A 24,928-nucleotide genomic window follows, 5' to 3' on the forward strand; every position below is an offset into this window, starting at 1 on the left:
GGACAGAAATGGGACAGGACAGCAGAACTAACAGAAGGCAGAGACTAGGCAGCAGATCTTAGCCACCGTCCCCCTCCTAGCCTCACCTCTCCCTCTGCCTCCCTCTTCCCTACCAACCTGCTATCTCTATAGCTTGCCCGCTATACCAAGGAAGGCTTCCTGCACTTGGGCGCCCTGGGGACCACCACGCTCCTGCCTGACACCCGCTGCCTGGTGGACAACTCCAAGAGTCGGCTACCCCAGCTCCTCGACTGCGACAAGGTCAAAAGCAGCCTGTACAAGCGCTGGAACTTCATTCAGGTGGGTGAGCTGTGCATGGATCCTGGGGATCCCCAACAAAATACAGCCAGGATCCCAGGTCTTTCTCGGTCCTAGTCAAGCTTGAGTACCTAAAGCACAGGCAGGAGTATGAGGGATTTTTAGGAGGCAGCCTTCCTGATTTCTACACTAGGGCCAGGCCACTTGAGTTCTGATAAATCCAGAGAGCAGACAGCATCATGTTTTCCCTGAAATCTCTCAAGTACCCTCAGCGAGCTTGACTGAGAACTTCAAGTCACTAACATCACAGGAAATTCCCCATCCTGACTCCATCCCCAGCAATGCACCTGACCTGCTGCAGTCTCTCAAACCTGGTACAGCTTGTGTACCCAGAATCATTGGAAAATAAAGTAAATGTTTATGTTTTTAAAAAATATGCTCCAGTAAGAGACGCATCCCCATGAATCACCCTCGAAATGTTCTCCCTCACTTCGGACACACTCGCCTCTTTGTTCGTGCCACTTTCTGAAGCGGTTCTGCAAGTCCTCATCTGTGAGGGTCTTAAATTGTACTGTCCTGGCTCCTTCCATGTCCTGAATCCATTCATAATGTTTGCCTGTCCTGGTCATTTTGACTTTGTGGAAGAGTTAGTTAGAAGTTGCACAGTGGCAGATCTGGCAAATAAGGTAGATGTGGTGGATGAGGACACACGTCTTGTTTTTACAAGCCTGCTTCTTCCTTGGACGGCACTCGGCAGCAGCACTCACTGATTGTTGATCACACTGAGTAGAGACACTCAGGAAAGAGGGCTTCCAGAACTGCTTCAGAAAGTGGGAAGAGCAACGGGATCAGTGTGTCTAAAGCAAAGGGGAACATTTTGAGGGGGATTAGTGAACATGTGTCTCTTGCTGTAACCATTTTTTAAAATTTAAACATCCAGTATATTTTAATCACCCCTTGTATGTTCTGACTTTGGGGTCTCCGGAGGAGGCCCTTGTGATCCGTTGCACCGTGAGGGAAATGCTGATGGGATTTGTTCCCTGTGAGAAGCCACATGCCAGGAACTGTGGTGGCTGAATCTCTGTCTCTGTCTCCTCACTCCTCCCAGAATGGAGCCATCATGAACAAGGGCACAGGGCGCTGCCTGGAGGTGGAGAACCGGGGCCTGGCTGGCCTTGACCTCATCCTACGTGGCTGCACAGGACAGAGGTGGACAATTAAGAACTCCATCAAGTAGCTGGCAGAAGCTGGGGCTCCCGGAGCCCAACCCAGGACCTGGCCCAACCGTCCTCAAGAGCATCCACACCGTGGAGAGATCGCAGAGGCCCAACAGGTGCTCGTGGGCCTTCAGGGCCCCTTCAAGGCAGCGGGGGGCCCCCGGATGAAGACTTTCAGTCCTTCTCAGGCATTCAGCTGCCCGAGGCTCCTGCACCCTGGGAAAGTCCCCAGTCCTTCTCTGGGAAGCCAGGAGCTGTATCTTCTGTACCCCAGATGTGGGCAGGGACAGGATAAGACTCCTCTGCTTTTCCTCTGTGTCATCTTTTGCCCCAGTATCAGGACCTGGGCCTGGCAGGGTCCCCTCCTCTCTTTCATCCTTTGCAGCCACAGCAGCTTCTGGGTTCCACCATGGCCCCTCTGCAGATGGGGTCTTCGGCTACATCAGAGCCCCCCTTTACCCAGAGGAGACAGTGAGGCCCTAAGACTGTTTCCTCTGAGCTGCTTCTGTTCAGATGCCCATTTACAACCCAAGGCAGCTGCAACCCCTTAGGGATGGCCTTGGGGGCTGCAGCTCTGGAAGTTTCTGAGGTGGCCAGGGAGGAGCTGATGCTACCACCCTGATCGTCTGGGCACTTGGCTCCTATAAATGTGCATGGGCTGCCCTCCTGCCTGCATCCATGGGGAGCCAGAAATGGGCAGGGCACACGTGTATGGAGGCCTCTGCTTCAGGGGTCAGGAGGCCAGAAGCAGTTCGGGGCAGCTCTGCCACTGGGGGGCCCCGGAGTCCTGGCTGGTGGAGCTGCAGGGCCCTCTGTGGGGAAGGGCTGCAGAAGCAGCCCAGCCACGGGCCCCAGGAAGCTCAGAGATGCTTTGTGCTCACCACATTTCACCCTAAGCTCTGCAGGTGACAGGGAAGAAGGCAGTTGTCTCCTCTCTTAACAGTAACCCTTGCTTTCTGATCGCCCTCTGGTTAGGGTGCACTTATAAATCAGAGTTAATATATGGACGTGTGTGCATGCATCCGAGTGTGTGTGCCTGTGCGCTGTGTGTGGCAGGGTGTGAGTGTGTGTCTGAGTGTGTGCTGTGAGCAGAGCCGATGTCGCTGTGTGGCCTTGAGCTTGCCACTTCATTGCCCACGTGATGGGGGCGCCTGGAAGCAGGCGGGGTTGGCCCCAGGTCGGCGGCTCTGGCCAAGGGACCTTGCTCAGCCTTGCCTATGCGGTACCCTTTTGCCACCTCCCACCTCTCTCCCCACTGCTGTCTCTGGCTAACCCTGCCCAGAACCAAACCCTGTAGTTGCCCCATTGCCCAGTGTGGGGTACAGTGTCTCACTGGTGGCATCTTCTCAGTGACCACACTTCTCCCCATCTCCCACCCTATGAAATAAAGACCTCAGCACTTCCCAATGCCGCCTCCTTTGCATTTATTTTTCAAGTACTGAGGATCAAGCCCAGGGCCTTTGTACTGAGCTTCAAAAAAATTTTTTTTAATTTGGTGAGACAGGGTCACCTAAGTCACCTTGCACGGGCTGAGCTGGAACTTGCAATCTTCCTGCCTCGGCCTCCCAGAGTTCTGGAATTATACATGTACACCAACATGCTGGATGTTCATTTGCATCTCAATCCCTCTAGATCAGATCCCCAAGGTCAGGAGGAGGAGAGTCCCTGAGATGTGACAGAGGGCTTCGTTAGTTAGGGTGGGGGGTGTCTTTTTAAAGGCAAAAATCTCTTGCAAGACAGGCTAAGAGAAAGCCAGCCTGCCCTTGCCCATAGCTCCCCCAAAGGTGGATAGAATGTGACACCTGTCGTCTCCTTGTTGACCTTGGTTCAGAGGCTGAAGTCCGTGCAGGAAGCTGTAAAACTAAAGAGCAGAGTTACGGTGACCTTGGCCTGGCCAGCGTGAACCATGCCTCCTGCTGCGTCCGGTGAATTCTTGCAGTAGAGACCACAGAGCCCAGGGGTTCTTGGAACAGCAAACCCTGCAGGGCACCTTCAGTCCTGGATGTGGGCCTGGAGGGAAGAGCAAGGCGTCTGCTGCCCTGTAGCAGTCCTGAAGCAGCCCACAAGTCCTCTCTGTTTGTTGTCAGATCACACAGCTATGCACACATCAATTGCCATTTTCTGTGGGGATTTTCTGAGAATTCGGGTTTATAAACATGTGGGTGGGAAAAGTTCAGTAACAGAGTTTGTCACCTTACACGATAGCATTTTGAGGTCACTGTGCCATGGCAAGAGCCAGAGACCCTCAGGTTAAAGGAGAGCGGGAGGGGTGCAGCCCATGTCCTCCAGTGCTGCAGGGCAGCACCTTGGCCTCACCTGAGCTGCACCCCCAAGGCATGGACGTGGGCCTGTGTCAGGGAACACAGAGGTGAAGAGTGTCCCTCTGGTTTAGGTTCCACAGGAGGCTCCCACATGTGCGACGTCTCAGTGCAAGGCCGGACTGTCCACGCCTAGCTGTCCCCGCAATGGGATGTGTGTGGTCAGCACCCTCTTTTCCCTCTGGGTCTCTCTGGGCTGATGGAGCTGGGCGTGGCTGGGCCAAGGCAAAGAGGAGAAGCTGTTAATGCCAGAAAGGTGGGGACAGAAGAGAAAAGTAAGGCCGCTAAGGAGCCTCTGGCCCCCAGTCCTTTGGGAGAACCAGAAGGTTCCAGAAACACCTGTGTCTCTTGCGATCACTACAGGGCATGGAGCTTGAATGAAAGTTCCTGCTTTTTCATCAAATGTGGACAGTTGGCACCATCCAGGGTTTGAGTAGTGACATATCCACCCCCCAAACACTGTCACCCTCACCTTGGGGCTGGGCTCTGACAGTCTTTGCTGTCCTTCCTGTCACACAAGCCCTCATGCCCATGCCTGTCTCTGGCCATTTCTGCTATCTTCTCAATTTTCCCCTTAATTCATATGGCAGGAAATATCACAGATGGCACTCCTGACAAATTTCCAAGCCATCAAGGCCCATGGCTTTGGATCTGTGTGTTATTTCTCAAAGTGTTCTCTTCATGGCTTGACTTGTCCCAGTGACTAGAAGAGAAGAAATCAAAAAGACTGAGACAAGAGAACAGGGGCCTGAGAGCCACCCTGTGAAGCTACTAAAGCCATTCTACATGGGATACTGAAGCCATTTTTTTTCATTTGATCCGAATTTTTGTGTTTTGTTTTTCCTATCATTCTTGAAAAATACCCCAGTTTTACAAAGCGAGGTCCAGGCAGAGCAGGCTGTTGAGTGCTCTGTCCCTGATTTATGTGCCATTTGTCTTGCTTCCACTTTGCTCCCAATGATGCTCTGAATGACAGCTGGCTGGGGAGGAGCTTGGAGCCTGGGGAGGAGCTTGGAGCCTGCAGAGGAAACCAGGTGGCTGGACCGAGGTGCCCCATCCCTGCACTCTGCCAATGTATCGGCCTCCTCTTTAATCTCCAGATCGGCAGTTGAGCTGGCAGACTGTCGGCTCCTGTTATGGTTTAGATGTCCCCCAAAGCTTCATGTGCTCAGAGGCAGGGCTTCTGGAAGGAGGTTGCATCATGAGGTCGGGCTGTAGAGCTGACTTGCTTTTAGGAGGTTGGTCTGGCTGGAGGAGATGGGTCACTGGGGATATGACCTGGAAGGGGGCTCCTCCCTTCTCTCTGCTTCCCGGCTGCCATGATGTGAGCAGCTCTCATCCACAAGGCCCCTCTACCATGCCCTTTTTGCCTTGGAACTGGCCAACCATGGACTGAGACCTCTGAAACTGTAAACCAGGATAAACCTCTCCTCCCTCAAATGGGGGGTGTCAGGTATTGAATCTCAGCAATGATGAAGTGACCAAGAGCCTCCTAATCAGCTACTCCTCCTCTCCCCCGAATTCCTGACTCTCTCTGCTCTCTTGCTCATCGGGTGTTTTCTAGACCTGAATTTGGAGATCGGTGGTGGACACCCAAACCCCAGAGGTGCATTTCAGTTCAGTTTGACCTATGTATTTTTTATATCTCTCCTGTGGTTTGCTCTTTATGTCCTCTTGGAAAAGGGCAGAAGGAAGGGAGAGAGGAAAAGAGGATGGAGACAACACTAAAACACGCTGAGCAAGTACACACTGCCATTGTCAACAGATCAATACCATGGTCTTTGCCCTTTAAACTCATCTGAGAGGTGAAAACAGATGCATTGTCTTAGAGTTCCCCACCCGTGAGGCCTGGGCAGCCACAAAATGGGTTGCATGAGTGGGAGTCTCAGCAAGGTGTAAGATTAGCAGGTTCCAGGGTTCTTTCCCGAAAGAGGCTCCAGCTAATTATAGATTTTGCACGCGTGGCTCCTGGCTTGATTTCATCACCTGCCTGTGGACTGGAGCTCCCAGCACTAATCCTCAAGTATAAAGAGCTGAGGTGAAGACAAAGGAAACTGTAGAGGCTGCCAGGAGGGCAGCATGCATTATGCCAGCTTAACAAGGGTCAGAGGACTCACCTTGCTCTGGGATCACAGCTCCCTCCCACCTACTTGTAGAGGCCACTACTGCTCATCCTGCATCAGCCTGATCGATTCCAGACACAAGCGGTACTGGGGCAGGAAATCGCTTTCTGACAGTGACCCAAGCCAAGCATGAGTCTCAGTGACCTCTTAGCACTGCTCAGCCCTCTGCGCCCTGAACATAAAAACTAACCCACCTGCTACTGTTTGGGATTAACTGTTCATTAAAACCTGCAGTGCATCTCAAAGATGGTGGGTACCCTTTAAACTGTAATGTGGCCACCTGTCACCGAGGGACAGGCAGCTTCTATTCCACTGACAGTAACATGATCAGTGGACAGAGTTCACCCTGCCTTCTACAAGCTGGAGAAATGGTTAGAAGGGTCTCGCTAGGCCATTAAGTTGCCCAGGCTAAGCTCAAAGTTGAGATTCTCTTGCCTCAGCCTCCCAGCGAGCTGGGATTACAGGTGTGCACCCCCACACACACCTGACTTCTAGTGTTTCTTAAGTAAAGTCATAGATGGGAGCCTTCCAAATAAAAACTTCTTTCAGACCCTCAGGATTGTAGAATATTTTTATTCTAATGTTTTCCTGGCATGTGTAAACATAAAGCCGCTTTTGCTCATAGGTCTATTACAACTAAAAAATAAACATAATTTTACAAGTAAATATAAACAGATCTAGGAGATCAATTAGATATAAATGAACAGCATTCATTCCGCTAGTGGGCATCACAGCTTGCCAAAAGGAAATTGGTCCTTCTGCACTCTGTGATGACTCAATCCTCCCCTCGATTTCCCTGAAATGCAAGTATATTGAAATGTTCACACGCCATGCCTTCACTCAGCACAAATTTGAGCGCCTCCTGTTGGCCCGAGGTGTGACTAAGAATAAAACCCAGTCCCGTGGTGCCTAGAGGCCAGGACGTACTCTGACAGGTATGTTGTCCTTCTGAAAAGGTGACAGAGCACATACACAAACGAAGACGGCCCCGGCGTCTTCAGGAGTAATCATCTTACCGTACCTCGCTGAGAGGATGCGGTTTCAAGGCTCAGCCTCAGCGAGGGACGCAGGTAGACGCACTGCTCTCTGTGCCCTGGGGATGGGGAGCTCCTTTGCGGGGAGCATGTCTGTCTTCAATCCGCACGCCCTCCGTCCTGTGAAGATCGCTGCAGAACCATTTCGAGCCTCCGCGGGTGGCACACAGGGTTCGATACTCACCTGGCTATGCAGAGCCCTTGGATGGCGATGCTCACGTGCACTATATGAAAATTAGCGGAATAAAGACGCATAAATCCCGTAGGCTTCTCACACACGCAGCGGCCAGAGGACCCGCAGATGCCAGCAGAGCCCCAGGTGAAGGAGCACAGTTTGAATCGCTTTCCACGCAAGTCTTTCTTTTTATGTTGTTTTGAAGTTTGACAAGGAAACGGGTACTGAATCACGGCAACAGCTCTTACAGGCCGGCACAAAAGTAGGACTCCCAGCGGGTGGGTGTTTTCAGCCTTTGCTTCTCCCTGTTTGCTCGCCCTTGCATCTTTCCCAACTCGTTGCCTTTTGAGGAAAAGGACAAAAACGTCATGACTGAGAATCACAGGATTTTTTTTTCCTTTTCGTTTTCCACTCAGAGTAGAGCTTGTAGGAAGGACGTTGGCACGGGGAGGGATTCCTGTCAAACTTTACCAGCATCAGCTGTGCTAATCTGGTCCTCAGGTCCTAACACCTGTCTCTTTCTGCATCGGCCCGGGAGTCTGGCTTCTCATCCCCTGTGCGTCTTGGAAAAGCAGAAAAATCCAAGCTCCTGGTGGGAATGCTGCTGTAAGCAAAGGACATCCGTGTCCACCTGTGATACTGGGGTTTCTACAGAAGCTTTCCACACAGCTGCTGGTTAGTTTTATTGTTTTGTTTGTGGCACCAGGGATCGAACTCAGGACCTTGGGCTTACCAGGCGGGTGACAACACCACTGAGCTAAATCCTTGGCTCGCTGGTTAGTTTTGGGCTAGGGTGTTTTATAATCCAGCCATGCAGGAGAAAAAAAGGGTTTGTGCAGGCTGCTCAGTTTTCAACTTATTCCCTCGACTTTTGGCACTTAAAAACACACAGAGAAGCATTAAACCTCCAGTCCTAGTGCAAGGCACCAAACCAAGTTTCTCTGAATTTCTCTGCTTGGGCAGCCACCGCCTCTCTGCTTCAGAATCTGAGTGAAATTTCAACTGAACATTCGCTCTCAGGGACGAGGCTTAGGAAATGAAAGTTGAAGCAAAAAGTTATTAAACTGCACAGCTCTTGGCACCTCAGTGGCCCCTTGACATGGGTCCCATCGCCCCTCTGGGCAGTCTGTTCTTGGATATTCTTGGAGATGGTCCCCACCCAGGGTCCCCTGGAAGATCTGATTCAAATCTACCCTAAAGCTGCATGAAAGTCACCACTGTTTCATTTACTTATTTATTTATTTTTTTATACTGGAGATGGAACCCAGGACCTTGGCCCTGACCTACTTTCCCAGTGCTTTTTTTATTTATTTCTTTTTTTAATTTTTGAGGCAGTCTCAAAGTTGCCCTGGCTAGGCTCAAACTTGCAATCCTCCTGTCTCAGCCCTGAAAATTGAGATTACAGGTGTGCACCATCATGCCTGGCAGTCACCATTGCTTTCTCCCTTAAGTCTGACCCTAACCTAGTCTAAATTTCCCCAAATTAATGAGGTTCTAAATATTTCCCAGAAATGTTTCCAGAATTCTTTTAGAGGGAGGAATTGCACCAATGACCACTGAAGAGAACCCTCTCTCTCTCTCTCTCTTTCTCTCTCTCCCTCCCCTCTTTTCTCCAGTACTGAGGATTGAACCTAGAGCCTTTGCATTGAGCTACATTCCCAGCCCATGTCATTGTTTCATTTTTGAGACAGAATCTCACTGAGTCATTAAGTTGCTTGGGCTGGGCTTTAGCTTGCACTCCTCCTGCCTCAGCCTCCCAGAGCACTGGGTTCACAAGCCTTCACCACCACAGCTGTCTGACAATCTTCATTTCTTTCTGGAAATTTCCTGAGAGGTTCTAATCGGAAGCCAGCCTGTGGCTCAGTGCTAAGCTCCAAGCCACTGCACAGAGGAAATGGGCTCTGTAGGGAGCTGAGAAGAGAGAAAGCCAGAAACTCTCTTCCCCATCCAAGCTGGGCTCTCCCCATGTGTGTGACAATGTCCCAGGGGTGGCATCTTAAACAGTGCCTTGCTCTTGACTTCTGAGGTAAATCTGAATGAGGAGAGCTTGTTGGATGAATGAAAGCTGCCGCCTCTGAGGAGGAAGTAGAGCTGGTGAAAGTTTGTTGTTATTTGTTTCTGTTTTAAGTTACCCACTCTTGAAAAGAATTATCTAGCCAGGAATGGCAGCTGCCACTCTGGGAAGCTGAGGCAGGAGGACTTCAAGTTTGAGTCCATTTAGCAACTTATGGAGCAATTTAGCTACTTATGGAGACCCTGCCTCAAAAAAAAGGGTGTGGGACTTGGGGTGTAGCTCAATGTGAAGGCCTTGAGTTCAATCTCTAGTACAGCAGTAAATAAATATTTTAAAAATAGAATTATCCAGAAGCATGAAGGAGTTGAGCCCCAGAAGTGGAGCGTCAGGAATGTGGGTATGGCATTTGCCGCAGCCCCAGGGAGGGATTTGTACTTATTTGGAGGTCTTTCTTTTGTTTCTGTGCTTTCCCAGACTTTAAATGTCGTGCCATTGTCTTCCTCAGGCTGCTGTCAGCTGCTGCTGCTTGGTGGGAGGGCAGGGGGGGGCGGTGCTGGCAGCAGAGAACCAAGCATGATGCCTGGCGAGTGGAGTAAGAAAGCGTCACTGTCACCATCCATGTGACCACCACTTAGCTATGCGGCAGGCACAACTGTGCATCGAGTTGCAGACTTCCTCTCTGCTCCATCCCCCAGTAGGCTTATGGCAGAGACTGAGGTCTTCCCTGGCTGCGGATGAGGACAGGGAAACAACCGGCCCTAATGTCACTCAGCGTGTAAGTGGCATTGGGGTTCCTGCCGTGCTCAGCACCTCCTGATTGAAACTTCTAAGCCACCTGCCCCTCAGGTGACTTCTGCCGATGCCTCTTCTCTTCTCCACTAGGGCTTGGAAGCCTTAGATTAGAGAGGAGGAGTGGATTGGTCCCTTTCCTGTCACTGTGACCAAATCCCTGACACCTGCAACTTAAAGGAGGAGCGGTTTATTTTGGCTTCTGGTTTCTATCCAGGGTTGGCACTAAGGCAGGAGCAGCATGCTGAAAGGGCCCAGGCAGAGGACAACCACTCATCGCATGGCAGCCCAGGAGGTAGAGAGCGCGGAGGCCCCACCTCCTAACAGCGCATTCAGCACCCTGCGATCCCATCACCTCCCTGGGGGACCCTCTAGATCTAAACCCTAACAAGCAGCAAAGCCAACCACTGCGGGAATAGATATAGGCTCCCTGATGGGGACCGTGAGAAGAAAAAGAGATGGAGATGCATTGATTTTATCAAGTACCAGGTTTTAGGAGGACTTTCATCCCAAGCAAATGACAGATGATTTATCACAGCCGAGCGCTCCCTTGAAGTCCAGCCTCCTGTCTCCAACTTTTCTTTTCTGCTTGTTGAGGCACCAACAAGTGTGTACAGTTGGCCTTCCTATATGTGGGCTCTCTAATCATGGCTGTAACCAGCCACAGCTTACAAACACATATTTTTAACGATGTCTGTACTAAACATGTATAAGTTTCTTTTCTTATCATTGTTCCCTACACAATATGATAACCATTTGGATAACATTTACATTTTATTAGGGATTATAAGTAACCCAGAGGTGATTTAAAGTACACAGGAAGATGTGCTTTGATTATATGCAAATACTATGTCATTTTCTATTCAAGACTTGAACATCCAAGGATTTGGAATCCACCGAGGGCCTGTATATCCATGCACTGAGATGACTGAGGGGTGACTTACAGAACTCGCAGGACAAAGTACCTAGCGTTACCTGAAACAGTCCAAAGAGACCCCAGCAATCTAGAAAATAGTCCGGTGTGTGCAAGCTACAAAGAAAATTTGGGATAAATTACAAAATAATGAATAGCCTCATTAGAGAAAAAGTTGATAGCACAAGTAAGTAATAGTGGGAAGCAGAGAACAATAATCCCACCATCCAGAGAGACCCTGGTGTTCACTGTTATTATAAGCACCCTTCCTTGCTTTTTCCATATATGCAAAATTGGGTTGTGACACACTTTTAAATCTAACGGGATATATTTAAATCCCTGCACTTTTGTCCAAAAAGTCAGCTGCACTAGTGCATACTGGGGGAGATGCAGCTTAGCAGGCTGTGCCAAGCATTCAGTGAGGCGAGCTTTATTTAAGTTACTGCAGTATGGGTCCTCAGTCTCCAACAGAAGCCAGTGGGAGAGTTAGACTGGAGAATCCAGGATGAACTGGGAATCTTGCCATCCTGGTGTCCATTCAAAGAAAGGAGAGAAGCCGGGAAGGTGGTGAGCTTGGCAATCACATTTTGGTGCTGAAGAAATGGAGAAGCAAGTGTGCCGAGCTCAGAGGAGACTGACTGGGAGACACAGGAATGAATGCCTGGGGAATCAGTGGTCATGAGTACAAACTATCAAGATGCGCTTTATATGTGTGCTAATCTCCCAAGACAAAGGTGATTATCGTGCATTGCCAACATATGCTGAAAAGCATCTGCAGGCTTGAGGGGGTGAAAGTACAGAGACTCCAGAGGACTGCATGGCTACCTCATCTGAAGGCTGGAATGTGTCCCCCAGAAGTTCACGTGTGGGAGACTTAATCCTCAAATGTTTAATAATGGTATTTGGGGATGGGGTCTTAGGGTGATTTGGGTTGGATGAAGTCACCCTCATGATGATACTTAATGGTCTTGCGAGAATAGGGGGAGAGAATTAAGCTAGCATGCTTACTCTCTTGCTGTGTGGTGCCTTCTACCATGATCTGGTGCGGCAAACATATCCACATTGTGTCTTATCCTTTTTACTTCACCTTCTCAGGTATTTTCTTAGAGCAAAATAGAGATGGTTTGAATTCGTCCTTATGACTCAGACAGGCAGGATGGGGCCAAACAGATAGTGGCTGGGAGAGGCTTTGGCACAGTGGAAAAACTTGCTCTCTGATGGAACCATCTGCCCAGAGCTGGGGGAGAGGTCCCCGGAGGGGATGAGTTTGGTCCCTGGAAAGGTTCAGGCAGAGCTGGGTAGCCCTTAGTGTGACAGTCAGCTTCTGTGATGCCACCATTGGTAGGTGGCCTTCTGAGAGCTCTCTGTGCCAGCTTCCAAGTGAGAGTAGGCACGGGAGCTCTGTGCTCCCATGTGTGTCAAAGAGTGGTATCAAAGAGCTCCTTTATACTGAGGTACAAGGGGTGGACTGTGCTTGATGGTTCGTAATTCATTTAATGTCTGTCTCACAGAGAGGAAAGTGATACACACCAGTTTTTAAAAACATTATTTCAAGCTGGGTATGGTGGCAAACATCTGTAATCCCAGTATGCTGAGAGGCTGAGGCAGCAGGATTAAATGATCGAGTCCAGCCTGGGCAACATAGTGACTTCGTGAGACTCTGTCTCAAAATTAAAAAACAAACAAACAAAAAAGAAAGGGCTGGAGGTGTAGCTCAATGCAAAGGCCCTGGATTTAGTCCCCAGTACTTTTTAAAAAATCATGTAATATTTAATCACAAGAAAGGTTAAAATGTGTATTTTTCAAGTCTCCTGTTTCAATAAAATGCCACAGGCATATTTTAGGCCTAGAAGCAAGAGAGGGAACAGCCACAGATTCTTGCTATTTTATTTCGATCTTGAATGGCCCCCACAAGGCCCCTGTAGGTCCCAGCCTGCAGCACTATCAGGAGATGAGGGGGCTGTTTGGAGATGGAATTTGATGGAAGGAATCAGGTCACTGGGGTTGTGCCCTTGAAGGGGACCCTGAGACTCTACTCCTCTTTCCTCCTTCCTCTCCTCAGCTGCTGGGAGCGGCTTCCTTCTCCACTCAACCCCTGTCATGCTGAGCTGCTTCTCCGCAGACAGTGGGGTCAATCACTGTGTCCGCAGGCTGTGTTCAGAACGGGACTTTGAAAGATGACTGGGTCACGGGAACACAATACATATTCAGAGGGCTCGTCCACTGATGAATTCAGAGCTGGATGTGCTGTTAGGAGGGAAGGCCTGGCTGGCAGAGGTGGGTCACTGGGGCCACGGCCTGGAGGGACCTCTCTCCCCATCGCTGCCCTTCTCCCTGTGCCTCATGGCTCCCATGAGTTAAGCAGCTGTCTTCTGCCACACCCGCCCACCATACTGGTTCTGCCTTGGAGCTCACTGACCATGGACTGAACTTTCTGAAAACCATGAGCCCTAATAAACCTCTCCTCCTTATTTTTTTTTTTTGGCAGAGATAAAGTTGGAATTGCTTCTTTGCTGCTTTGTTGCTTTGCTACCTTCTGCTGCCATAACTGTTTCTTCTCTGTGATGCCCGTCTGCCAGGCCACCCTGCCTTGGATCTGGCCAGCTATGAACTGAAACTCCTACAAACTGTGAGCCTGAATAAACCTCTCCTCCTTTTTTTTTTTTTTTTTTTTTTTTTTTTTTTTTTGGTACCGGGGATTGAACTCAGGACATTGCATTTGCAAGGCAGGTGTTGTTGAACATTTTGTCGCACAAACAGGCAAATAACTAATATGGACTGGGTCTTCTGGTTTCTTTTCTCTTTTTAAATGCATTATCCCAGGTATTTTTGTTACAGTAGTGGAAAGCTAACGTGCTTTTAGTTTTAAATTATCTCCATAAGAAGAAATAAATCTCACATATGGAAGGATTCCAAATCAATTATGCAGATAATCCATATAAAGGAGGAGGAGCACAACTCCCTACTCTTTAAGCATAGGCTGTGCATAGTAACTTCCTTCCAAAGTTTCCAGTATGGGAGGCAGGTGTGGTGGCACACACCTGTAATCCCAGAATTTGGGAGGCCAAGACAGAAGGACTGCCGTGAGTTCGAGGCCAGACTGGACTACATAGCGAGACCCTGTCTAAAAAAACAAAAAAAAAACAAAAGCAAAGTGTAGAGTCTGGAAAGGTGGAAATCACTTTACAGTAAAGAAACCCTGCAAACACTATTTTAGCCAGGTGATCAAGGCCAACATCAACAGTCGTAAATCATGTTGATAGTGTGAATCCCTGATATGATAAGATATGATATGATATAGTATGATACGACGACCGGGGCACTTTGCATTTGTGATTCTCCTCTGAAGAAACCACACTTCCCAGTATGATCATGATCAAAGCATCAGACAAACTCCAACCGAGGAACACCCTGCAAAACACCTGACCCGTGGTCCTGAGCAAGGTCAAGGTCATTAAAAATGAGAAAATGTTGTGTCTTTTTTTTTTTTTTTTGAGACAGCGTCCCACTATGCAGTTGAGACTGACCCAGAACTCACTTTGGAGCCCATGCTGGTCTTGAACTCACAGCGATCCTCCCTCCTCAGCCTACCGAGTGCTGGGATTATAGGCGTGCGCCACCATGCCCAGCTGAAAATGTTGTGTCTTAACAAGGGGAACCTAAAGAGACAAGAAAACATGTGCAGCGTGGTTTTCTAGATGGGAATCTGAAACAGCTAAGGGGACAGTAGGTAAAAAATACCCAAGAAATCTGAATAAACCATAGACTTAGCTAATAAATATGTGTCAACAGTGGCTCCCTTGGCTATAACAAGTGTGTCACGCTCGTGCAAGATTTTAACAATAAGGAAAACCATGTGTTTGTCGGGGGTATTATGACAGCTCTGTGTTATCCGCTCAGTTTTCCTACAAATCTAAAACTGTCCTAAAATAAAGTCTGCTGCTAATTAAGGGGACAGCCGTCTTGGGCGATCTGTTCAGGCAGCCCCGGCCGATTCTGAGCGCTGGTCTGGGAAGTGGCCATCCATCTGCCAGGCCAGACCACTGCCACTGTCCTATCCTCCACACACCCATTCTGGGCTCTAACAAAGGAGCCGATGGCCTCCGTCATCCTTCTCAGCCGAGCCATAAAAGTGCAGTGATACAGACAGTTCGGTCAATACCATTAATGGCTATTATAGAAAAGCCGATTGGGATTTGGACCTGAGGAAATCCATCTTCCTGCTCCCTCGGGGAGGAAGAGAGCGTGTCAGAGACTGCTCGCTGCCTACCCAATCCCCTTTTTCTGGTTAGGGAGGCTCTAATGCTTCCTTCAATAACGTGTCCGAGTAGAAAACTACATTTCCCAGAGGCCTTTGAGTGGAGCCTACCAGAAAGGTCTTAAAGGAGCCAGGAGAGCTGAGAGATAGGTACGGCCTTTGCGGCGTCCTTTTCCTGTTCCTGGGACCCGGATGTGTCTGGAGCCGCAGCGTCCACCTTGCAGTGATGAGATGACTTTGAGCACAGTGCAGGAGGAATATACAGGTACGTTAGGCTCCAGGTGAAGTTCACCCTAACCCTGCGTCTTCTACTTCAGGGAGAAAGAGAACGTGAAAAATAAACCTTTTGTGTATGCCACAGTTATTTAGGGTATTTGATATATGCCGTCTAACCTAACCATTACTGATCTAGAACTAGTTTCTACTGATTCAGGACATATTGTGGTCTAAAAATGTCTGATGTGTGGAGACCGAGGCAGGAGGATCCCAAGTTTGAGGACAGCCTGGGCATATCAGTGAGATCCTGTCTCAAAACGAAAAATAAAAAAGGTCTTGGGCTGTGGCTCAGGCTGAAGACCTTGGATTCTATCCTGCAGAATTTACATCCTGAATAAAAGCAGGTATGAGAGAAAAGAGACTCGGGGCTTTCGTCAAGAAGTGTTAGAACGCACAGGTCAGGGGTGAGTGAAAAAGACAAGAATTTCTCCGTACGAAAGTCTCTGATGATTCTGGGTCAGCAGACGTGACTGACAGAAGTCGCTGGGCTCAGCGAGGCAGACTGAGTGTCTTATGCTGATCTGTCCTTACCACATCTTCTTCTCTAAACTCATAGCCGTCACGACCAGCCGTAGCTCCTCTCCTCCCTTGAAAGTGGGTGGGATCGTAGAGAGCCCCGTTCGCTCCAGAGCATGTGAGGAGACTGGTGAGACTTCCTGTGGTGCGGCTTTGGTAGGAGGGAGTTTGCGTCTATCATTTCCCCCTCCGGGCTGGATACGGAAACAGTAGAAGGATTCTCAGTCCCAAATTGACTGGGAAAGAGACTCTCCTCACTGATGTGAATACCAGGCCAGAATTATTTGGATAAGCCATTATGTTTGCGTATATTTGTTAATGTATGTTTGTCTGAGCTGATTGATACAAAATCTCCTATCTATTGCTGGTTACCGATGGCTGTATAACAAATTATCCTGCCGCACAGTGACTTAAAACAACTATGTTTATGTTATTACTTATCCCACCATCTCTGGAGGTGAGCTTATAAGGCCGTTTTGGTTCTCTACTCTAGGGGCTCTCTTTAGCTGCAATTAAGATGTTGGCTGTGCTGGGGATTTAGCTCAGTGGTGCCGCTGCCTGCTTCAAAAGCACAGGGTCTTAAATTCAACACCCCCTGTACCCCCCAAAAAAGATGTTGGCTACAAAGGGCAAGAGGAGGAAGAGAAATGATCACTAATGTATATGGGGTTTCATCAGAGGATAATGAACAAATTTCAAAATTAGGTTGAACTGATTGTTACAACTCTGATTATACTGATAATCATTGAAGTGAGTTGAACACTTTGGGTGACTTTTACCGGATGTAAATTAGATCTTAATACATGTGTTAAATTAAGAGAAAACCATACTGGCTACAGCTAGAGTCATTTCAAAATTCAAACGGGGGATTTTCTCCTGGGTTATTAGGGTGATTTAAGTGGCCCTTGGGCCACTTCTCTTCTGGCTGCTGCCCAAAGACTGGAGGCTTCACTTCTTTGCCATGTGCCCTTTTCTAAAGGGCAGCTCATGACATAGCAGCTTCACCACAGCACAAGGGCAAGAGGAGCCAGCAAGATGAAAATCAGTCTCGTGCGGCTTCATCTCAGAAGTGAAACCTATCACTTTTGCCTGATTCTAGGAGGTGTGATAAAAAACTACAGGTGTGCTTCAGTTACAAAGTGTGTTACAGTAAAAGACATGTGATGAATCCTTCTCCAGAGTCCTCCTTTTCAAACACACTCCTCCCATCGTTCCTGCCACTTTCTGCAGCAGTTCTGGAAGTCCTCTTTCATGAGAGTCTTCCTATTTCCACTGTCCTGGCTGCCTCGATGTTCGGAGTCCATTCAAAGCGGTTCGCTTTTGTGGTCGTTTTGACTGTGAGGGAGAGCCGGAAGTCACACGGTGCCAGATCTGGTGAGTAAGGATGCACCATCCCTTTTTCATGGTGCTGCCTTTCTATTGCATGGCAATCAGTGGAAGCATTCATTGTATTCTTTTAATCACATCTCATAAAGACCCTCATGAAAGGAGACTCTCAGAACTGCTTCAGAAAGTGTCAAGAACAATGGGATAAAGTGTGTTCAAACCAGGGGTGGCTATTTTGAGGGTGATTCATGGTGGGGATCAAACTCAGGACCTTGTGCTTGTGAGGCAGGCGGCAACACCACTGAGCTAAATCCTGGGCCCTATGCATTCATACCTGGAACTCACTGTGTAGCCCAGGCTGGTCTCAAACTCACAGTGATCCTCCTGCCTCAGCCTCCCGAGTGCAAGGATTACAGGCATGCGCCACCATGCCGAGCCTCCTGTTATACATTCTTTAAGTGTAAATATTCATTGTCTTTTCCCGTCCTCCCCAGTATTTGCTAGAATCAAGCCCATGGTCCGGCCCACGCTCCAGGGGAGGGGCTTATACAGGGGCATGTATATCAAGAGGCAGTGATTTCTGGGAGTTTTTCAAAACCTCCTATACACGTATTTTATCCTGACAAGGTTAAATGCTTAAGTGCATTTATTGCAGTCTTCAATCTAACTTGCTGAGGCCCATTTAAACAAGGAAATTGAGGCCCAGCCCGGGTTCCCGGACTCCCTGGTTACCCCGTGGTGGGTGGGGAACATTGAATGAGATGCCAGTGCCTGTCCACTTATTTTGTCCCCCACTGTCTAGGCCCTGGGCTGCTGCACCGTGTCACAGGTAAGCTGCTTGAAGGAGGATGGTGCGAAGGTCCACAGTGTTTGTGTAGGAGGTCTCAGGCTGTCTGTGACCCCTCAGCCCAGGTAATGAGGAAAAAAAAAGTGAAAAAAAGAGATAAAAGAAGAGAGGTGCGCAGGGAATCCGATAGGTTAAAAAAAAAAGCAGACCTTGGGACCATGCTGCTCTGCTCCCCGGCGCCCTCTGGCGGACACTTGCGTCCCTTTCGCTCAACCGCGTCCATCTTCCAGGCACCTGTTGAAGGGCCCGGTGCACCACGCTGGGTGGAGGCCAAGGACGGTGGCTCAGTGCGGGCGCAGCTCTCAGCCCACCTCTCCAAGTCTCCTTTCTCAGGACACCGGGGAGAGGTGGCTTCGGGGACTGAATGAATGTTGGGGGCTCAGGTCCTCCGGCCTCTGCAAGAGCTGAGCTGGGCTCCTGGACTCCAGGAGGCAGCTGAGAGCTAGGCGTGGGCGCCCCCTGCTGGCGGCTGACTTTCCTTTCCTCCGCTTCCTCTGAAAAGAGTTAGTTGAGAGGCCGCTGTGGTTGGGCCATTTGATACCTCCCTCCGGGATCCTCTTGATGAAGTTGAAGGGGGGGGGGTCAGAAAGAGACAAAGGGAGGGATTATTCTCCCGGTCCAGATGCACAGACTCCCTGAATTCTCCACACAGCCCTGGGCGCACCCGAGGACCTGTTGGAAGGCTGTGGTGCAGAGCCCTCAGCTTGCCGAGGTGCAGCGTGGCCAGGTGGGCTGTCGGAGCCGAGACCCCCAGACGGTCGAGGCCCGCAGGAATTCAGTGTGTGCACCCATGGCCACTAACCGCCCACCGATAGCTGTGTAGCAGGGATGCAGGGCCAAGGGGATGATGCCAGGCGCCGTGCAATGACTTCCCTCCGTTCGCCCCGTCCGCCCAGCTCAGACCACCTGACCACGTCGCCTTCCACGCGGGGGCCCTGGGCTGCGCTGGGGGTGAGCGGGCCAGAAGAGGCCCCCTGGCGACCTCCAACCTCAGCTATGCCCTGCAGGAAGCCGACCCTCTAGAATTTGTCCTATGGCTGATTCTACCCCCAAGCTTTTCACATTCAGTTTTCCACATCCTGGAGTCCATTCTGTCACACATGGGCCAAAGATGGTTGCCCGTGACTCCCACTTGGATGACCTGCTTCTGCCGCTCACCTCGGAGCCGCTTCTGCCTTCTCTCCAGACAGGGACACCAGGGCCCTTCTCCCGGAACCCAGTGATGGACATAACCTTTCCCATCTGGCCTCCCCAACCTGTAGACGCCAGCACTTCAGTCCATCCTCAGGTTGATTTCCAAATGCCACCTCCTGAGCTGGGCGTGGTGGTGCACCTTGGGAGGCTGAGGCAGGAGGATCCCAAGTTCAAGTCTACCGCTCAAGTGGGAAAATTCTGAGCTAAACCATCTGTGGCCTTTCCTAGGGGTTTCCCGTGAGATTAAAACCCAGTTACCCACAGTGGCAGCTGGCTTGGTCTCACACATTTTCTCCTCCTCCCCTCCCCCTCCCCCCTTCTCCCCTTCCCCTTTTTCCCTCCTCCTCCTCTTCTTCCCCTTCCTCTTCCTCTTCCTCCTCCTCCTCCTCTTCTTCCTCTTCCTCTTCCTCTTCCTCTTCTTCTTCTTCTTCTTCTTCTTCTTCTTCTTCTTCTCCTTCTTGCTTTTCCCAGTAGTGGGGATTGAACCCGAGACCTTTGAGCTACAGAGAGATCCTTACAGAGACAAACAGACAGACAGACAGACAGAGACAGAGAAGTTTTGAGGCAGGGTCTTGCTAAGTCACTAAATTGCCCATTCTAGGCTCAGACCTGCAGTCCTCCTGCCTCAGCCTCCCAGAGTGCTAGGGTCACAGGACTCAGCTCAGTCTCCCACCTTTATTTGCCTCCACCCCTTCCTCCCATCGTTTCCCTGTTTCCTGATCATCCCAAATCGACTCCCTGCATTTGAGTCTCTGTCCCAGGTCTTTGTCTTGGGAGGGTGGCAGCTAATACAACAGGCTGTGCCCGGGAGGCTTCTCCTGCTGTCTGGGCTCTGTGGGGCCCCAGATCCAGGGCCTGAGCCCAGTCTTCCCAAAGCTTCCGGTCGGGTTTGGCAACTAGGGCCCAGCAAGCTCTCTGGGGCACATATGCAGCCAGAGAGAGAGGGCTGCTAATACTAGAACCTTCTCCAGCTGTGGGGCAGAGAATTTCTGCCCCTTCCAGGTCCTCAAAGGCTATGTCTATCTAGGCTTTCCCTGCAGAATTCACAAAGGCCCCTCCTTGAATCCAGGATTTTATAAAAGATGAAAAGATGTCTGAAATCCCAGCACCCTGGGAGGCTGAGGCAGGAGGATCGCAAATTTGAGCCCAGCCTGGCAACTTGGTGAGACACATACACTTTCCCAGGCCAGGCCCATCACAGGCCCTGCATCCCATAGGCAGGGATGGCCTAGAAACCCCAAACCTGTGTAAAACTGCAGCTAGGATAAGGGAATGTGCTTGAATGAAACTCTGATACTCAGAAAATACCATCCGAGGACACCACCCAGAGCAGCCAAGGGACCAGTCCCTAAAAACTCTGAAGTCTGAAAACTTGCATCAAAGGTCCTGCTTAGCAATGAATGGCTTACTTTCCTCTGCCCAAAGATCCTAGGCGCAAGTACTGCGATAGTGCCATCTACTGGCCAAAATTGGTGTCACACCGGAGAGCCTCCTGTGAGAAACCGGTAGGAGTTCCAGAATTTGGGAACAGGGAAGCAGCCCAGCTCAGCGTCTGCCCGAATGGGTTTGTTCAGGCTGCTTCCTGGCTTTGGGCTCTTGATCTCCCTTTTCTCTGAGCACTTCCTTGACAACTTGACACAAAGTGGGTTTTAGAGTGGGAGTCCCCAACCTTTTGGGTACCGGGAATAGGTTTGGTGGAAGACTTTTTTTCATGGACAAGGGGGTATGTGGAATGGTTTCTGGATGCTTCCAGTGCGTTGGATTTATTGTGCTCTTTGTTTATATTAGTATTACATTGTGTACTCTGTTTTTATTATTGTTACATTAGATCCTCACAAGAAGCAGGATGCTCGGTGCCTCGAACGTACAGTTTACAGTAGGGTTCTCGCTCCTATGAGAATCTGTCAGCCCTCGTCCTGGTCTGGCATTGACTCGACCAAGCAAAGCAGTGAGCTCACAGGTACAGCGCGGAGTTCCAGTGGGAATGGTGCATCAGAATGGTGAAAAGAGACATTTTCTAAATCTCAGAGGTGATAGACACTACTCTAGCCTAGACCGGCTTTGTAGTAAGACTGTTATTTTTTGAAGACGGGGCCAGGCAAGTTAAGTTGCTAGTTTTGTAAGAAATGTAGTTTCTGTGAAACATTGCATTCCATATTGCATCCCATTATTATTATTATTATTATTATTATTATTATTAATTACTTTACTGAGTCCCAGTCTCTATGCCAAGCTGTTAAAAAATATGTTTATGTATGTGTATATATATATGTATTTACTGAGGTCCTGGTGATTGCATCCTGGGCCTTCACACTGAACCTCATCCCCAGACTTGTAAATTTTGTATTTCAACAGAAGATCTTGCTAAGTTGTCTTCAGAGTCGGCTTAACGCCAGGTAATGGTATAACTTAGCAGCAAGTTTCTCTTCTGGTTGGCATGCTATATCGTATCACATTTTAGATCACTTAAATGGAGTTTCTCAGCCTCAACACTGTTGCAATTTGGGATCAGATAATTCTTGGTTATGGAGAGAATTTTCCCATATATCCTGTGTTTTATAGAGTCTTTGACCTCTATTCTCTGGGTCCCATAGAACCTCCAGTCCCACTTTAACAACAACAACAACAAAAATGTTTCCAGGTATTGTCACAGTCCTGTGAAGGACAAAAACACCTCCCAGGTGTAACTACAGATGTAGTATCATAGGAGTTGTGTCTTCTGTATTTAAAAGATACATAGCTCATCTAAAGTACTTAACATCTTTAAAATGCTTTCAAAATAAGCTAGTGATTTTTAACTCAGATAACTCTTGTCAGTTCCTTAGCTCTCTTAGCCTCTTACTTAGCCTATCTGGAATATGATTAAATATTTTAGGGCACTTTCCTATGCCATGTTGGTGTCTACCATTGACATTTAGCAGTTACCAGGTGAAGTGGTATTTTAAATTTATACCTAGGTGTTTATGTTCCTAATTCAACCATATTACATGAAATTCATTGTTATGTATCTCTTGAATTATCTTCACAGATAATTTCAGGCCACAATCTCAAAAATAAAAACCATAAGCTAGCAGTCTCGGAGACTGAGGCAGGAGGGTTGGCATAGCCTGGCCAAATTAGAAACTTGTCAAGACCCTGTCTCAAAATAAAGGCTGACGATTTGGCTCAGTGCAAAGGCCCTGGATTCAATCCCAAATCCAGAAGAAAATAAACAAAAAGCTTTCCCAAATTCTTTCCCACCATGGCCCCCAGTGCTTAAAGCCCTTCTGGGCTCTGGCTTCAGTGGGGTTAAATTCAAGTTGCTCCCTATTGCAAGAGTCTTCAATAAGGCCACACTTATCTGTTTCATATTAATACTCCCCACCCCAGCCCTGAGGAGTTGAACCCAGGGCCTTTGCAGTAAGCCACATCCCTGGTCCTTTTTTATTCATTTACTTATTTTTATTTTGAGATGGTATCTTGCTAAATCACTAAGTTGCCCCAGGCTGGGCTCAAAGTTATGATCCTCCTGCCTCAGCCTCCCAGAGTGCTGGGATTACAGATATGCACCACCACACCCAGCTAATAGTGCTGTTTTTCTTGGACATATCACTTTTGATGGACCCCCTCCCCAGTGCCTGTAGTCCACTCAGATCCCCCAGAATGCTTCAGGAACAACAGAGTTCCTCACTCTTCCTACTCCTGCCCACCAGAGTAGACATTCCACCTGTGCCCAGCTCCCTCAAGCTCCTCCTTCCCATGCTTCTGCCCCAACTCAGGCCTGTGATGCAGTCAGGAACATAGCTTCCAGCTGCTCTGGAACAAGATGTCACTGACTGGTCCTTGCCAACTGTCCTCATGGGATTCTGGGTGGAATGAAGGTGGTCAGATATCCAGGCTGCCTCTCGGTTCCATCCCTGGACTCTTCCAGGGCTTTCTTCCATGCCCAGAGGCCGCCATCTTGAAATGGAGGCCTTCCTAGGACACCTGTACTATAGCACCACCCGACAACCAGTTCACTTAACAAATATAACCCACAGGCAGCAGCTTGGGCTTTCATGGCTCCCAGTCTTGCCTGTCAAACTCTGTGAAAATTCTGAAGATTGACAGTTGCTATGGTTTCAATTCAGTTTTCCCCCCAAAGCTTAAATTGATGGGGCCTAATGTGGGATGTGTGGGTCCCAGGGGCAGAGCACTTATGAATGGATTAATGCCTTTCTCACAAGGATGATAGTGCTCAGCTCAGCTGGGACTGGATTAATTACTAAGATGGGGCAGCCCCTTGTGTCTTGTGTCTTTGCTTTTTTCCTTTGAGATAGGGTCTCACTATGTTGCCCAGGCTGGTCTTGAACATGTGAGTTCAAGAATCCTCTTGCCTCAGCCTCCCGAGTACCTGGGACTACAGACAGCACCCACCTGGCTTATTTTGTCTCTGTGTGCTTTCTGTTTCCCTCTCTGCCTTGAGTTGAGGAGCCCAAAACCCTCCCCAGAAGTAACTGCTTGTTCCTAGATGTCTCAGCCTCTAGAACCATGCACTAAGCAAAACCTTTTTTCCTTATAAATTATACAGCCTTGGATATTCTGTTATACCAACAGAAAACTGACTAAGACTGAAGTGGTTTTTAGAGCTACTTCTATTTCATTCAAACATTTTAGAGCATTTCTTTCAGCTCAGTGTTCAATTTCAGTTCTGTGATCACCAGTAGGTGAAGGGGAAGAGGACTCCTTTCTGTCCCACCCTCTGGAAGCCAAGCAGAGGAAAATGCAGTCTTAGGATGTGATAAGGGCTGAGTCAGTGCTCCGTAAGCCTAGTGTGACTCAGGCTGCTGTGTGACATTTTAGGAGTGAAATCCGACTGTGTTTGGTGTGGGTGACTTTGGCTGGCAGGAAATTTGAGTCACAAAATACTTGTTTTCAACCTCCCCCCATTTTCCTGAGATCTTTGGAAAGCAGGGCTGTTCTGTCTAAAGCCTAAGATGCATCCCCAGAGGCCCAGGGATGTGCTACAGTTTAAGAAACCAAAATGTAGGGCTCACAAGTGCAGGGAGGCCCACTGCTGTCTCTGTGTGTCCTCTTCTTTCTCTGGAGCTCACAGCCTGATGGCAGGTGGGCAGGAGAGAATGAACTCACACTTCACAGGGACACAGTCTCTTCTCCCTTCCAAGTGATGCTTTCAATTTGTCAAATTAATTCAAAGTTCAACTTTTTCACCCATGTTTTCAAACGTAACCACATACACAATGTGATCAAAAACTTCCATGAATGTTTAAATTTAATATTTATTACGGAAAGGGACACATTGACATTAATTTCCCTCAATGTCCTCCTCTTCCTCCTTCTCCTCCTCACCTTGGAGGTACTTACCCAACCTTCTTGTCCCTTTCTTAAGCAGTTCTAGAAGTCCCCTTTCATGAGTGTTTTCAGTTGTGCTGCCTTGGCTGCTTTGATGTCCTGAACTGATTCAATACATTGCCCTTTATGGTCGTACTGACTTTAGGGTAAAGCCAAAAGCCACATGGTGCTTGGTGTGGTGAAGAAGATGGATGAGGACACACTCATGTTCCTATGAGCCTGCCTTTCGATTAGATCACACTAGGCAGCAGCATGTCCTATGGGTGCGGGTATCTCTGGTTTATCTGTGGTCCTGGGGGTCACTCCTGTGATTTCACTTATCCTGTGCCCATGAACGGC

The 24,928-nt window shown here is 49.0% G+C and overlaps 1 protein-coding gene across 1 annotated transcript in view; it reads left to right on the forward strand.

Annotated features, from left to right (window-relative positions):
- Galnt17 (polypeptide N-acetylgalactosaminyltransferase 17) overlaps positions 1-2,900 on the forward strand; it is a 466,429-nt gene extending 463,529 nt beyond the window's left edge. The window contains exons 8-9 of the mRNA XM_033765278.1: positions 133-300; positions 1,367-2,900. Coding sequence (XP_033621169.1) covers positions 133-300; positions 1,367-1,495 — 297 coding nt within the window. The 3' untranslated portion in view covers positions 1,496-2,900. The remainder of the gene's footprint in view (positions 1-132; positions 301-1,366) is intronic.
- The last annotated feature ends 22,028 nt before the right edge of the window (positions 2,901-24,928 follow it).

The sequence above is a fragment of the Fukomys damarensis genome, unplaced genomic scaffold, assembly GCF_012274545.1.
Source record: "Fukomys damarensis isolate Sample0158 unplaced genomic scaffold, DMR_v1.0_HiC HiC_scaffold_17, whole genome shotgun sequence".
Taxonomy (NCBI): Eukaryota; Metazoa; Chordata; class Mammalia; order Rodentia; family Bathyergidae; genus Fukomys; species Fukomys damarensis.